The 14,712-nt window shown below is 30.6% G+C and overlaps 1 protein-coding gene across 1 annotated transcript; it reads right to left on the bottom strand.

The window, feature by feature from the left end:
- Positions 1-1,655: 1,655 nt before the first annotated feature.
- Positions 1,656-5,213, bottom strand: LOC145323327 (uncharacterized). Its single transcript, XM_080165755.1, has 7 exons — positions 5,147-5,213; positions 3,334-3,379; positions 3,099-3,187; positions 2,755-2,829; positions 2,465-2,526; positions 2,294-2,372; positions 1,656-1,784 (listed from the first exon to the last, which is right to left on the bottom strand). Exons 1-7 carry the CDS (start codon positions 5,206-5,208, stop codon positions 1,730-1,732), a joined length of 468 nt encoding a protein of 155 aa, XP_080021881.1. The 5' UTR covers positions 5,209-5,213; the 3' UTR covers positions 1,656-1,729.
- Positions 5,214-14,712: the final 9,499 nt, after the last annotated feature.

Genomic DNA, 14,712 nt, shown 5'->3' with positions numbered 1-14,712 from the left:
AAAAAAGTAATTGAAGATTACAGAAACATAGATATTAAAAATGTAAACCATGATTCCAGTTTCGCCCCTATTGAAAGTGGAATCTTACATTTCAAATATCGTATCGGCGTTGAAGATATCTTCACCAAGAGAGGCAAAATTGGAATCTTACATTTCAAAAATCGTATAGGCGTTGAAGATATCTTCACCAAGAGAGGGGAAAGTGGAAGGGTAGATTACAGTTTTACAGGGTCAAAACCATAATCATAGATTATGTTTCTGCTTTTATAAAAATGGATTCAACTCCCTAACTGCAATATGTAAATAAAAGTGTACTGTGTTTTGTTAAAAAAAAAAATTCATTAATTTTGGTAAAAATTATTGCACACTTAATTGAACTTTTCTGTTAATATTTAACGTAAAATAAATTTTTTTAAAATTCTTAATTTATATGTTTGCTAAGGAACAATTAGTTGATAGAATGTTACCCATGTACTTATTCAATTTTACTTAATTTATTTATTAAAGCTGGGGAGCTAAAGCGGTGTTTATTTCTATATACAAATTTTGGGGTGAAGTAGATCCCCCCTTAAAATGTTTGAAAATAAATCAGATTTAACCATCTCAAAAAAAACTTTTTTTTAAATGGGGGGGGGGGGGTTGGCGAAGTAATAACGGGATTCTACTTAAAGCCACTAACATATTGGTTCTTTGAAAAGTTTTTATTATATTTTATGATAGGTGAAATCAACTACCTGAATTCTATTCTATACTTTTTTTCTTTGCATTAATATAATAGCTATTTCATCATTGTTCATAGTTTTCAAATCTAACTACTGCGTCATCCCGAAACTAGTTTTTTAGGCCTAGTTGGAAAATAGGCCTGGAATAATATTTTCTTACGTTTCCCATCCCTTATCCCTGCCTATAATAGCCTCCTGCTGATTTCATAACCCTTTGCCTTTTATTTAACAACAATTAGTTTTTTTTCTGTGCAGAAACAAATTTGTCTTTCGATTGCAAAGCTTTTCTACTATTAACTTAGTAAAAGTTTTGATAAAGTCAAGACAAAAGAATCCGATATTTATGCTTAAATCTATGCTGATCCATCTATGTATTTTATTTCATTATAGATTCTTGATTTATACCTTTTTTTAATTCGGGCCTTTGGCCTAAAGGGACAGCAAAACAAAAACTATTTAATATTAAGGTTTTTCATTCTTTTATCCGCGGATTAAACGCCTAATAAAGCAGCAGTGCAAAATCTTAAAAGGATCCAAGAAATGCATATGAGCTAGATTTGTTTACTATATTTAGTTTTTACTTAACCTCTGTAATGTATAATCCTTGTTGTATGTTGAAATAACAAGACAAGCGCAATGAACAAATATAAATGATTGTATCCGGACTATTTAAATTGTAGGATAACGGCCTACATATAATACAATTTAGTTTGCTTTGTGCTGTACAATTCTTTCTTGTTGGTCTGTATTTCTGTCCGTTAGTAAAAAATGTGCTAAAACCTAAGGTCCTTTTAATAATCTACATCCGACTCCCTCCCACGACTTTTATTTAAAAATTACAAAATATGTTCATATGTTGCTTGGAAATATCAAAAAATATTTCGTATATTACACATTAACCCTAGCTGCTTGTAATGACAGAAAAACACTTAATTTTTTTTTTCTTTCTAAAAGTGCATGTTTATTTTACATTTTCACATACTTATATATAACATCCTTTATATTTGTTATTGAAAAACTCCGGCTTTATGCATATCATTGATTTCTCTGATGTATTGATCCCTAAAACAAAATAAATCATTGATTATCTGATCTTGTTAGATCATTCACTAAACTTGTGTAATTATCACTTACTTATACATTTTTTGTCAGAAGATTGAGCTAGTTATTTATCTAGTTTTGTTATCCTTTGGTCTAATTATTTTTATTGTACCTTCCTGCAGCAAAATGAATGCAAAAAGTATTAAAAGATATTTTTTGGGGGAAATTCTTGGAAAGGATTAGATAAGGGGTGTTTAACTACTGATGATATTTTACAGTTTCATCAAATAAAATATAAATACACCCTACTTTTACACAAAATGCCTGTCGAGCATTAAAACTTTTACCTAACCCTGCGAGGCTTCCCGATAGAACCTAATTTAACTTGACAAATACCAAAAAAAGCTATCTCCTCCCCCTTATTTTCAATTTGTTTTTAAAAGAAAGAGGGCTTAACAAGGCAACAGAGGACGTCAAGGCTTTTTGACTAAAATGCTTATTTTTAAAAATATACAAATAGGTAAGTTTACCTGATCAAAGTAGATGTTCTTTTATCAGGAAGAGTAACAACACTCTTGGAATTTCTCATCATCTCAATCTTCACATGAGCTTGAAAAAAATATTTGAAATATTATATCTAGACTCTGAAGTAGCAGCAAAGGAAAAAAATAAAGTTGTGCAATTTTGATAAATTATTTTACCTGTTTTGGTATTTTGCTCTTTTAACTGTTTGGCTCTGTACTGTACAAGGAATGGATTCAGTCTACAAATGTTAAATATTTTTCTTCATTTCATGTTCAAAGATACCTTTTTAAAGATTAAATACAGTCTCAAAAAAGATAAAAAGGGTTTAGATAACTCAACTTATATTGGAGATAGTAGATCTCTCTTTCAAAAACCTTATAATCCTGTGTAAGAATGATAACACTTCCCATCCAATCAAAAAACATAGATAATAAGAGTGTAAGAATTACAGTTTGTGTATACAAACCTAGGAGGTCCAACTGGAGGATCAAAAACATCACTGGCACAGAGCTCATGTCCATTTGGAAGATTTATAGGCTCTCTAAATTAAAATATCCATTTAATCTTCATACATTATGTAATATTTTGATTTTTTGTTTTAGTTTAAAGAAAACTATTTTGCCCCCTGATTTACAAATGTAATGTTTTTCTCTTGACAGTGTATATCTGATTGGAGTAAAAGATATTATTTTTTCGCATAGAATATAAACAATGTCCGCGGATTGAAAACTAAATTAACAGTATAAATTCCTTTTAGTTGGTATTTAATCAATAGTTTTTATGAATGAATGTACATTATAATATACATACCTGCCAAGTAGAGTTACAAGCTTGACAGGAGTGGAAGAAGTAAGAAGTCCACCAGTCAACTCTTGGTTGTCAATATATTCCAGCATTGGCTTATTAATTAATTAATCATAGATTATTTACAGAAATACGGACAGCCACAATTCAAGGAAAGTAATATTTGTAACAAAATTTGCTTACCTTACCTCTAAATAAGATATTTTTTCTTTAAATTCCATAACAATGAATTTGAATTTACCTGATAATAGTATTCACCATACATTCTGTTCATATCATAGATCTTTAAACAAAAATCATAGTTCATTTTCTTTGTAAAAATAAAGTAATTGCAATGCTTCAACAAAGTAGACCATATTTAATAAGTTTGAAAGGTTTCGTGAAGAATACAATAGCTTACAAGATAAAAGAGTGAAAAGAAAAAATGAAGTTATTTAAAGAGTTAATTTTATGTTTACTAAAAAGTTATTATAATATGCTGTAGGCAAGGCTCACAACAACCCTGCAAAATTTATAAAGAAAATTAAGAAATATTGATTAAGAATAAAATTAATATTTATACATTGAAAAATTATGCTTTTCACTGCACTGCAGTATGTAAATTTGACCCTTTTAAAAAAACTTTAATTTTCCTTTAAATTAATATCTAATCATAAACGTGAGTGGTTAAAAACGATAAGAAGGGCATTCTTTATATAAAGATTACATTTATTAACAAACATTTTGAGAATACAATGTCTTTAAATGTTATTACAGACTTGCGGAAAAGTAAGAGAACAAATAATTATTTTTGGATGAAATATCCCTTATAGCTGCAACACTCATTCATTTTTTTGTGCAACAATCTCTTTTTTTAAAGCTCGACCAATCAGAAAAATTAAAGAAAGGGGAAAAAATTTGCTGTCATGATTAATTTCCGTAATCCATTTTTCAACATAATTTAGTTGCAACCAAATTGGGAGCAGGATTTGGCTAATTTTTTTGGTTTGGTGCACTAGATTATTCTTGTCCGGTGCATTGCTATAAATACACGTAGTCAAATTAAATTAACTATTTGTTATTTAACGTAAAGACGGTGGAGGGTTAAATACTAAAGTAAATTAAGCCCAACTTCCCAGGACTTTTTTAATAAAAACATTTTTAATATACTTATAAAATTTCTGTTTGTTTTTTTATCAATCCTTTTGACTTCGGGAGCCGTCCATCCACCCTAATAGAGAAACTTGAACGTAATATGTGTGCAGTTTTAAACCTAATCAGTTTTCAAAATTATAAAAGATTTCGGACAAGTAAGTAAGTTTGGTAAGTTTTCCAAATTCTGCTGCTCTATACGGCCAGTGACATTTATAGTAAAATTGAAAGGGAAATATTTTAACCTACAAATAGTCAAAACTAATTATTCGAGACGATAAACGAATCAAAAGTATTATTGTCTGTGTAGTTTATAGACAGAAAATGGGTCGATGCTCCCTTTACATACATCCATTGCTGGTGCTATAGCATCACGTCATTGTTAACAGGCCTTTTAGAGGTAATCTTAAAGTATTCGTTGCACAGGGTTAACCTAGCCTAATTATGACAAACATTAACTACCCTAACTAAATCTTTCAATGTTTAATGTAATATTTGAATGATTAAAGACAAGGCCTGAAGTTGTAAAACAATCCGAAATCACCCTAAAAGATTTGTTAATTTATATTTAACATGATTTTAAAAAATAGTCCGTTTTATAAGAGAGGAAGTATTTTTATGAAATACAAATAGCCACATGAGAAAAAAACTATTTTGCCTCTAGTTTTGTAAATGAATTAAGCTTGAGTCGGAATCATACATCGGGCCACACAAGATATGCTTTCATATGTACCTACTGCTTCTAAGTCAGGCAACTAACAATAATAGGAGGAATAAATTTGCCCTGTATCTTAATCTTTTTAATTTACTGTAAAAACTTCCAGACATAGATCAAACAATTATAAGTTTTAAGCAAGCTGGTAAGTTACTGGGTTGCACTGTTATATGTCATTGTCTATAGATCGAAAAATGATTTTTCCTTTGATCTTGGCTTAGTCCACAACTTAGGATACTTAATCAATTCAGATTCTCTACCCAAACTCATTTTTATCTGCAAAATTAGATAATTTTGTTAACAGTTTTTTTCTTCTAAAAGTGATGAACAAGCATTAAGAATAACCTCTCCCTAAGATAAGTATGTCTATAAATAGTTTACATATATAGTTTAGTGTCTAAATAAAAAATATTATTAGCCCTTAAAATAAGAGATTTTACCTTATTTAAACCTAAATATTATTTGATATTCATCGTTAATTCACAAAAATACATGATTATAAAATACTCAAAAAGACGGTTATATCTGTACCTATCTACGGTCTGCCTATACGGAGAAAAAACAATCAAAATAAATTTTAAATTTAGCCTAAACTGCTTAATCCAAGGTTTTGACTCGGATATCGCGAGACTAACTAAACCCTAAAATAATAATATGTAAAGTAAAAATTTAGAAAGAGATAGATAGAGAGAAATCTGCGCGAAAGACAGAAATGAGAGAGATACTTGTATAGATGCTACGAACCTTCGAATTTGCAAAGAATTTAAATAATTTTGCCTTTAAATGTAGAGATGCCAAACATTTTAATCTCACACATTCTAAGATCAAAACAACTTTTTAACTTTTAATCTTTTTTATAAGACTAAATAAAAGTAAAAAGTTTAAAATTAATCATTACTTTTTGAAGTGAAACAACAAGAAAATGCAAAATTTTTCAAAGAAATAAATTAAGAATTGATCTAAATATTACAAAAAGGACGAATTGGCAAATTGGACAATAAAGTATGAGAATAATTTTGAAATTTTTGTATTATTATCATTTTAATCATTTTTTAAAGGTGTTTTAGTCATAACGTCTAGTAATGTTAAAAAAGTTGCATATTTGCGTCATCTCTAAAGTCAGAAATGTTTCTCTGCACAACTAAAATGTAAGGCAAACAAGCTACAGAACTATCCTCCCGGAAAAGGGTTAAATTGTGACTGTACTTGCAATATATTCCTGAAGACGGTCAACTAAACAAAAACAAACAGAAACACTTTCATTTAATTATGTATATTCTTTTTATTTTTTTTTTTTCATTGTAATTTTACAGTTTTCTGTTTCTTAACATCTTAGATATTGTTTCTTTATTATCTCAGCCAGACTAAACACCTAGAATAAGACTGTAATAATCCTTTCACAAATTGACGGTCAACTAAACCTGAGACAAGGCAAAGATCAGATGTCGATCTAATACACAATCATAGTCAAAGTTTTTAAATAATAGTAATTAAATACATAGATTTACCGCAGTTCATGTTCAAGATATGGGGGATTTTAAATCAAAACTTTAACATCAATTGCAAGACTTTTACATGAACGTTTTTTTTGTATTTTTTATTATTAGAAATTTACTCTAACAATGTAATTTGGATCATGGAAAGAAAACGAAGTAGCGAGTTTCGTCGCATTTTCATAGTAGCTTTTGATAGGTTATTTCATGTTAGTTAAATGTTAATGATTGTCCCGCAGGGTTACAGCCCCCCGCGAGGCTAAGTTATGAAAATACGAAGAAACCCGCTAATTTCTTTTTCTTTCCATGATCAGGTAATTTGAATCTTGTTGTATAGCAAATTATGCAATATCTTAACCCTTACAGATCGGGCCCCAATTCCCATCTTAAAACACCACGACCGACACAGACCAGAATTCCTTATAAAATCAACTCTTGCCGACGTATAATTACTAAATTAAAAAGTCATGAGGTCACAGCTCTCTATCTTACCTACAAAAAATGACATTAAAAAAACTAGAGGAGGTGGGCTCTTAGAGCCCCCCCCCCCCCCGATCTGTAAGGGTTCTTTTTAAATCACATTCACATATCATGACCAATTCTCTGAATTGTATACTTTTACTTAAAGTGTTTACTAATAATTTCCTACTTTCCTAGAAAACATTGAAATCTAAATTGAACAAAAAATCAATTGAGAAAGTAATGTCAATAAAACAGGGACGATGTATTTATAAGTACTTTATTTTTGTGGTATTATCTATTTTCTTTATTTTTCTTTTCTCCAATATTATAGTAAGATCACTAAAACGGCTGATTCGAAAGATAATTTAATTCCAACAAATTTTCTTTTTGCTTTCTGTCCCCCTTCTCCCAATACATAGGAAGATCATGTATATTCGCATAAATGTCGGCATGAATTTATTATTTAGTTGCAGAGTAGCTTTGTTTAAACAAGGAAATAAAATATAAACATTGTTGTGATCACTTAAGGAACAGACAAAGATACCCAGATTAGAAACAGCGTATAGTGTCTAATAAAAAATGACGTCATACAATACAAATGTCCAATAATATAATATTTGACATTGGTCAATTACAATGTATACTGGCCTAATATTGGTCATTTGTATTGTATGACGTCATTTTTTATTGGACACTATACTCTGTTTCCCCAGATTGAACTTCGGTGTTGTTCTTATATCAACATAAGTTCAAATACAACATGTCATTATCAAAATAGAATCATATTTTTAAAGATTATACTTATTGCAGAATATTCCGGCCTAACTTTTAGGCCACTAAGCTCGTAAGAGGCCTAAACCAGAATAAATGGGGGGGAATAAGAGATCATAGAAAAATTCTATGAATTTTTTATTTAGCTGTAATAAAATAACACCTATGGGTCACATTTTAATTCCCTTATGTGCAAAAGTTCAACTTGTTTCTTAAATTCTTAACAGTTTAACTGACAATTTATTGTAATAAATGTTGTATTTTGAATTATTTCTTCCTTTTACAAAATGGATAAAGCTGCAACTTCTACAAAGAGGGATAGGTGATGGTGACTGAAGTAAAATCGTTAATCCATGCAATGGTTATATGGATATTAGAAAATTTTAAAAAGAGAAGAAGGAGGCATTAGACTTTGAAACATAATGGTAACCAATATATTATAAAACATTTCCTCGATCGTTGGCCTGCATGATTTCAATACTTATATCAAATCTTGATTGTTTTGTAAACACTAGCAGTCACCACATTATTCAACCAATGGTTTTCAATCGACTGAAGGGGTATTTTTGTTTATGAAAATTGAAGGTGTAATTTGTTTTTATCTTTATTATCGTATCCCTTCCTGATTCCTGGGATTTAGTTTTATCATCTTGTAATTTATACATTTCAAATATCGTCTTCACTATTTGAACTTTACATTTCACATCTTTGTAGAATACTGTTTTATCATGCATTTTCATGAGAAGCTTCCGCGGATATACACTAATAGCAAAGTAATAATGATGACAATTAAAATTAAAAAAATAAAAGCTAATTAATAATTAATTAAGAATTAATAGAATAATCTTTTATAAACATATCTCATAAAGTATTTTTAGATATATAAATATACATATACACAATACTAAATCTATATGAATGAAATGAATGTCGTCCTCGGCATTTAAAAGAAATTATGCAGAGTTAATACATATTTTTTATCATCAATTTAGTTAATTGATCCCAACCACATAACTATGCATATTTCAAGTTTTAAAATTATGAAATAATGCCTTAAAAACTGATGAGTTTGTTTTGTATTGCATAACTTTTCCTTGTAATTGTACAAAGTATAGTACTCGCGCAACCTACCACATCACATTTTATAGTGCTTATTTTATTTTTTTGTTTGGTATATCAATTAACCACTTGGGTTAACTATATATACATTTCTTAATTTCTTATATGTAATCTGCCGTGCAGAGGGTTTTGCCAGGATGATGCGCGAAGCGCACTAAAAAAAAACTTTGAAACCCCCCCACTCGCTCAAAGTTCCAAAAGTGTCCCTGAATTAACACTCCTTTAGCTATATTAGGAGGGTGTATTTGGCGGTGTTTAGACCTTTGTCATATAGTTGTAATGATAGTATAAAAGAAAAAAAGAAAATAATGTGTAATTTTAGTTAGTAGATTGTAGGAATTGGAGAGAATAATCAAAGAAATTTAAAGAACTTGTTTTTTTCAAAATTATTTTATTTGCTTCACGCCTATTTTTTTTAGATTTATCTTCAAACATTGCATTGGGTATATTCTACCCTATGTCAATTTTAAATTAAGTTAAATAAAATCAAAGATTCCATTTCAACATATTTAAAGAGATGAAACCTTTTCACTTCTCCTTGCTTACAACCATGATAAAAACCATTATATCACCCGTATTCAATTTAAAAAAAAATAAATATAAATTTCCAGTTACAAATTAAAGGGTAGTAAGTTAATAAAAAGGTAAAAATATAAATTTGCATGTTGTGTAGGTATAGTTATTATTATGGGGGAGTAATACTTAATCCCTTAATTATCCAGTGCAGTGGACCAATCATAAAATCACTCCCCCTTCTTTTTTTGTTATAGCGATAGTTGAATATTTGTTCAATCTAGAAGCAATATGCCAATATAAATATATTCTTTCAACTAATACTACATTAACTACTGTTTGTTGGGACGGAGGGTAAAAAACATAGGGTGACCTGTACCACTTGAACGCTTTTTGATGATCTTGGCTGACATATCATCGACATTCCAGTAAAAAGCTTCAAGGTCTAAAATTTCAGTATACTCAAAACTACAATAAAAAATAGTTTAAAATAGTTTATCTTTAAATATGTATTTTATGTTAGTACTAGCGGCTACGCCTCTAGCATCTATGGGCTCTGTATTCATAGGGTTTTGGAAAGGAAATTTTAGCCTATTACCATTTCAAGACATAAACCTAAAATTAAAATAGCCTAAAACAATCCCGGGACCTATATGAACCTTCCCTTAAATGGAGAATTAAAGTGCTTCAGTAGTCATCAAAGTCTTAAGCTACAAACAAAAAAACTTACTTATTTAAGTAATAAGATAACATCAACGCAAAAGCTTTACATGGACAATGTACGCGGGGGGGTAGGAAGGTGTAACTGGCGATTAAAGGAATTTGTGCAGGGAGTGCAAAACTGAAGTGGCAAGAAGCATAATTTTCTCCTTTATTAATGTTCTGCATTTTTGTGTAGGAGGAGCTCAACTTACATTATAAACCAAGAATGACAGCATGTACACAAGCGAAGCACACGAAATCACATAGTGGACGTACTTAAATTTACGTTTACTTTTTTGGTCAACTATAAATACGTTCTTTTTGTTATATTTTTACACTTAAGGTTTGTAATCGCCAGGACAGTTTTAAATGCTAAAAATGAAGAATCAGACCTATCTGGTAAGGACGGGTTGGCGGACACACCCCAAACTACAAAAGCTTCACTTTTAAAAAGGATAAAGTTACACTTTTTAAGTTGGTCTATTTTAAAGTTAAATCTTTTCTTTAGTTAGGACCTGTGCGTTACTTAGCCTTACACTTTCTTAGCTATATTTTGTTTTTACTATCTACTGGATACAAGTAAAAATATTATTTCTATTATCAACAAGGACAATTATGTTCATAAGTAGCGCAGCATTAGAAGTTACCAGCAGCTTGATTTAAAAATACCAGTAAACTGTTATTTTTAAATCAGTTAAACTGTAAACTGTTGAAAATTAACTCTACCCCTTAAGCTAATTTACTTTTACTTTGGAACATACAGACAGTCCTACGGGCTCATGTACTAAATTCATAGATATACCCAAGTTATCAAGTAGCCGAGCTACAACTACTAAAGGAAGTTTTGGCATAAAGATTTTCTCTGTTTGTTGTATATTCACAAAACCTCAGTGTGATTAGGCTACATAACATTAAAATTGTTTTATAGATATTTTTTGCCAAAGATTCAAATAACATCTAATATTTTTATTGTGTCTTTGGGAAGTATAATTTATCCCCAAATAATTGATTTTTCAAACAATTAGACTTGGTTTTATTTTTTTCTCAAACCCATGATATCAAATTTTTACATAAATTATTAATGTGATTCAGTTGAGGGCACGAAACCAAGTTGCCTTATTTTCATGGTTATCCTATACATATTTTGGTGTTCTATTTATACATAATATGGGCCATAATAAAAACAAATACAAGCAAATATATATATTTTTAGGTAACAGAATGTCTATGAGTATATTTGTCTTTTTGTACCGAAGGATATCGCTAACTGTTGAACCGAACAGCGTAGCTTCTCTATTTCTCCCAATATTTTTCTCGTCCCCGACTATTTTGAAAAGATTTATAGTTAAAAGATGAGTAAGTGTAAAAATCAAATATTTACAGAAGATATCAAAGATAAGGAAATAGGAGAATCATTATGTTTTTGGTTTTAAATTATAAAAAGGAAACAATTTCAAATTTTCAATACTTTCATTCTACTAAGAGACATTGGTAAAAGCACAGCTTCTCTATAACTGCATTCGATCGTCCAACACTGTAAATGAAAACCTTAGTCTAACTCTCTCAATGGTGCCTATAACTTCAAATAACTTCGCTATTCAAGGAGGTAATCGTACTTATTTAATTACAAAAAAAATATGTTTGGCATTTTCTCTGGAATCTAAAATTTGTATAATTATTGATTTACAGCGAAGAACATTAGTAATTAATTTGTTTTGTTTATTAAAACAAAAAGTAACTTAGTCACAATTGAATAATTATTCATATTTTATCATGCTGGAGATTTTGTTGTTGTTTTTCTATGAATAATTTTCTAGCTTCTTGAACTTTCTTATAGTTTTACAAGTATATCAATATTCTATTTATGAAAATATTTTTACTTTTTATGCTTGATTTAACTAAGCCGTCGTAGACAACTGCTGTTACAGGTAACCGCTGGCAGTCCTATTTTAAAAAGCCACAACCAGTATTATTAACATGCACATTAGTCCGTCCGTCCGTCCGGGAAAGTTAGCTCTTTTCGTTAATTTGAAAAGGTTGCTGATGATTCTATAACAATTAGCTACGATTTAGTAAGAGTAGCAACTCTATTTTGACAGTTCTCACAATCCATAAGTGTTAATGGTCCTTTGTCCTACCGTTGTAGAGCTTCGCTTTGATGGATGTAGCCATTCTTGTTAATAAACTATAACTTTAATTGACAATTTACATGACTATAACTATACATTAGAGCTTTCCGAAAAGATGGATAGACAAATGTTAATTAAAGAAAATCTACACTACTAATAGATTGTATAAAAAAATTTGTAATGTTGGCGGTTAATTGTAAAATTATTGATGTTGTGTGAATTATAAGTTGAAGATTATACACTTCTTCGTATAATTGATGGATATCTTCTGTCTTTTTATATGGAGTCTTACAAATTAAACATATTTCAATAAGTATCAAATTATAAAAAAATATATCTGTAATATGTAAGCTCCATTTAAAATATTTTTTTCGTAATTTGATCATGTCATAATTATAAAATGATCAACTTAGCTTACATCATAATAGGCATAATTGAATAATTATCATTTTTAATCACCACACCTTTTCATAGGGCTCGACAGCCATCTATTTTGAAGCAGGGGCGTCCAAGCTTTTTATTTTTTTGGGGGGGGGGGTAAAATGGCGCGCGAAGCGCGCCGCAAATTCCCCCCCTCCAAAAAAAATTTTTACCCCGGGGGTAAAATTTGCTTGGAGGGGGTAATTAACCCCCCTGAAATCTGTTGGCAGGGGTAAATTTAGTTTACCCCCCCCCCCCAAATTTAACCCCGGGGTAAAATTTTTTTTGGGGGGGGGTAATTTAAATTTTTTTAAATAAATATTATTAAAAATGAGCGCGAATGGTTAAATTTGGGGGGGGGGGTAAACTAAATTTACCCCTGCCAACAGATTTCAGGGGGGTTAATTACCCCCTCTAAGCAAATTCCCCCCCCCCAAAATTTCCCCCCCCCCAAAAAAAAATTTTTACCCCGGGGGTAAAATTTGCTTGGAGGGGGTAATTAACCCCCCTGAAATCTGTTGGCAGGGGTAAATTTAGTTTACCCCCCCCCCCCAAATTTAACCCCGGGGTAAAATTTTGGGGGGCGGATAATTTAAATTTTATTAAATAAATATTATTAAAAATGCGCGCGAAGCGCGCAAAAATTTTTTGTATTAGAGATTTTTTATTTTGGGGGGGTAAATACCCCCTCTTTATTGGTTGGGGGTGCCTACGGCACCCCCAGGGTAGGGGTAAATTTTAAATTGGGGGAGTAAAATGAAAAAAATTTTTGCGGGTGCCTACGGCACCCCAAAATCGTTTGGGGGGGGGGGGGGTAATCGCCCCATTACCCCCCCCCCCCCTAGGACGTCTATGTATTGGTATCTGGTAAAGGCCGATGACCCAACTACAAAAGCAATTAAAAAGATGCCGCAGCTGCCGAGACCTCTAGCTTTCTAAAACCAAATGTAATTGTATATTATGAGTAACAAAAACTGTAATGATTTCTTGTTATGTGAAACTTTATCTGCGGAATAATAATTTCTCAACTAAATTTGGTAAAGGTGTTATTTCAATGATTAATTAGTAAGAGAAAAATATTATTATTTTTACTGTAGGATTTATTAATGTGGATAAAGTCACATATAAAATCACAACCTTTCAGAAACTTTAAGTTTTATCTTTAAATCATTTCATTTGTCACAAATTGTTGCTTTAAATATTTTCAGTGTCAAAAAAGCAATATCTTAAAAATAATTATCCTGAGAAAAACAACATTATGATTGCAAAAAAACTGTGTAAAGTTGTTATTTGACTCACGGAGTATCCTATATTTTGGAGTGTACAAACCAGACTATATTTTCCACGTATTAGAAATGTATATAAAACAGAAAATTTCAAAACAAACTAAATATAAAAGGCTCTATTAATTAAATGTCTCAAAAAAACAAAAACATTTTGTTATGTACCCGCGACTAAGACCTTAGCCATATAGGTATCTGGAAAAAGCAAAACCATTCAAAGACTTAAATTTAGATTATAAAAAAATTAACTAAAACATATAATACCTTGTGAAGCTTCCCTAAAATTGATAGATAAATTGGTTCGATGGTTAGCAAGATCTTCTTTCATACAAACAAACATATAATTGGATTAGGGCTAAAACAAAACTTTAAATCTAGGAAAATTATAGCTACTTCAAAGCTCCTTAGGATTACTTTTTCGGCAAACTTACTTTTGATGAGGTATGATACAATTTTATTTGGATTATCTCTTTCCAGTACCTGTCCTTATTTTACATTTAGGTTTCTGTAGGCCAACATTGAAACATCTGTGGGTCCCCTATGTAAAATAGTTATATTGTACATAACTGTGCTGAAACGTTTAAATGTTGATGAAACTCATTTTTCTTCCAGCATTGTCTTCAACCAGAGTTATATGTATATCAAACGGTTCTTTCTTTTGGCAGCGTAGCTACTCTTTTTAAGGATATGCATGAACGTCCGTCCGTCTGGTGATTATAAAGATATTATCAATCATCCATAATCATTTACAAATGATTATTAAAGGATTTTAAAACTTCAAAACACGGAGGTGCTTTCATTCAAAGAGCCTGTCGCGCACCAAACTCCCCTTACTGTTTAGAAAAAATTTAAAACAGTCAGGAGGGGGGGGGGGGGAAGGGT

Source organism: Acartia tonsa, chromosome 6, assembly GCF_053477335.1.
Source record: "Acartia tonsa isolate MP-2025a chromosome 6, ASM5347733v1, whole genome shotgun sequence".
NCBI lineage: Eukaryota > Metazoa > Arthropoda > Copepoda > Calanoida > Acartiidae > Acartia > Acartia tonsa.
This window is presented reverse-complemented; position numbering and strand designations above follow the sequence as displayed.

Bases quoted from the DNA above. Each gene is read 5' to 3' on its own strand.
- LOC145323327 (XM_080165755.1), bottom strand. From the start codon at position 5,208: ATGAGTTTGGGTAGAGAATCTGAATTGATTAAGTATCCTAAGTTGTGG. The intron at 2,527-2,754 runs GTTTGTATACAC...TAACATTTGTAG, and splicing joins CCTCCAGTTGGACCTCCTAG to ACTGAATCCATTCCTTGTAC. The intron at 2,373-2,464 runs GTAAAATAATTT...ATTTTTTTCAAG, and splicing joins AGAGCAAAATACCAAAACAG to CTCATGTGAAGATTGAGATG.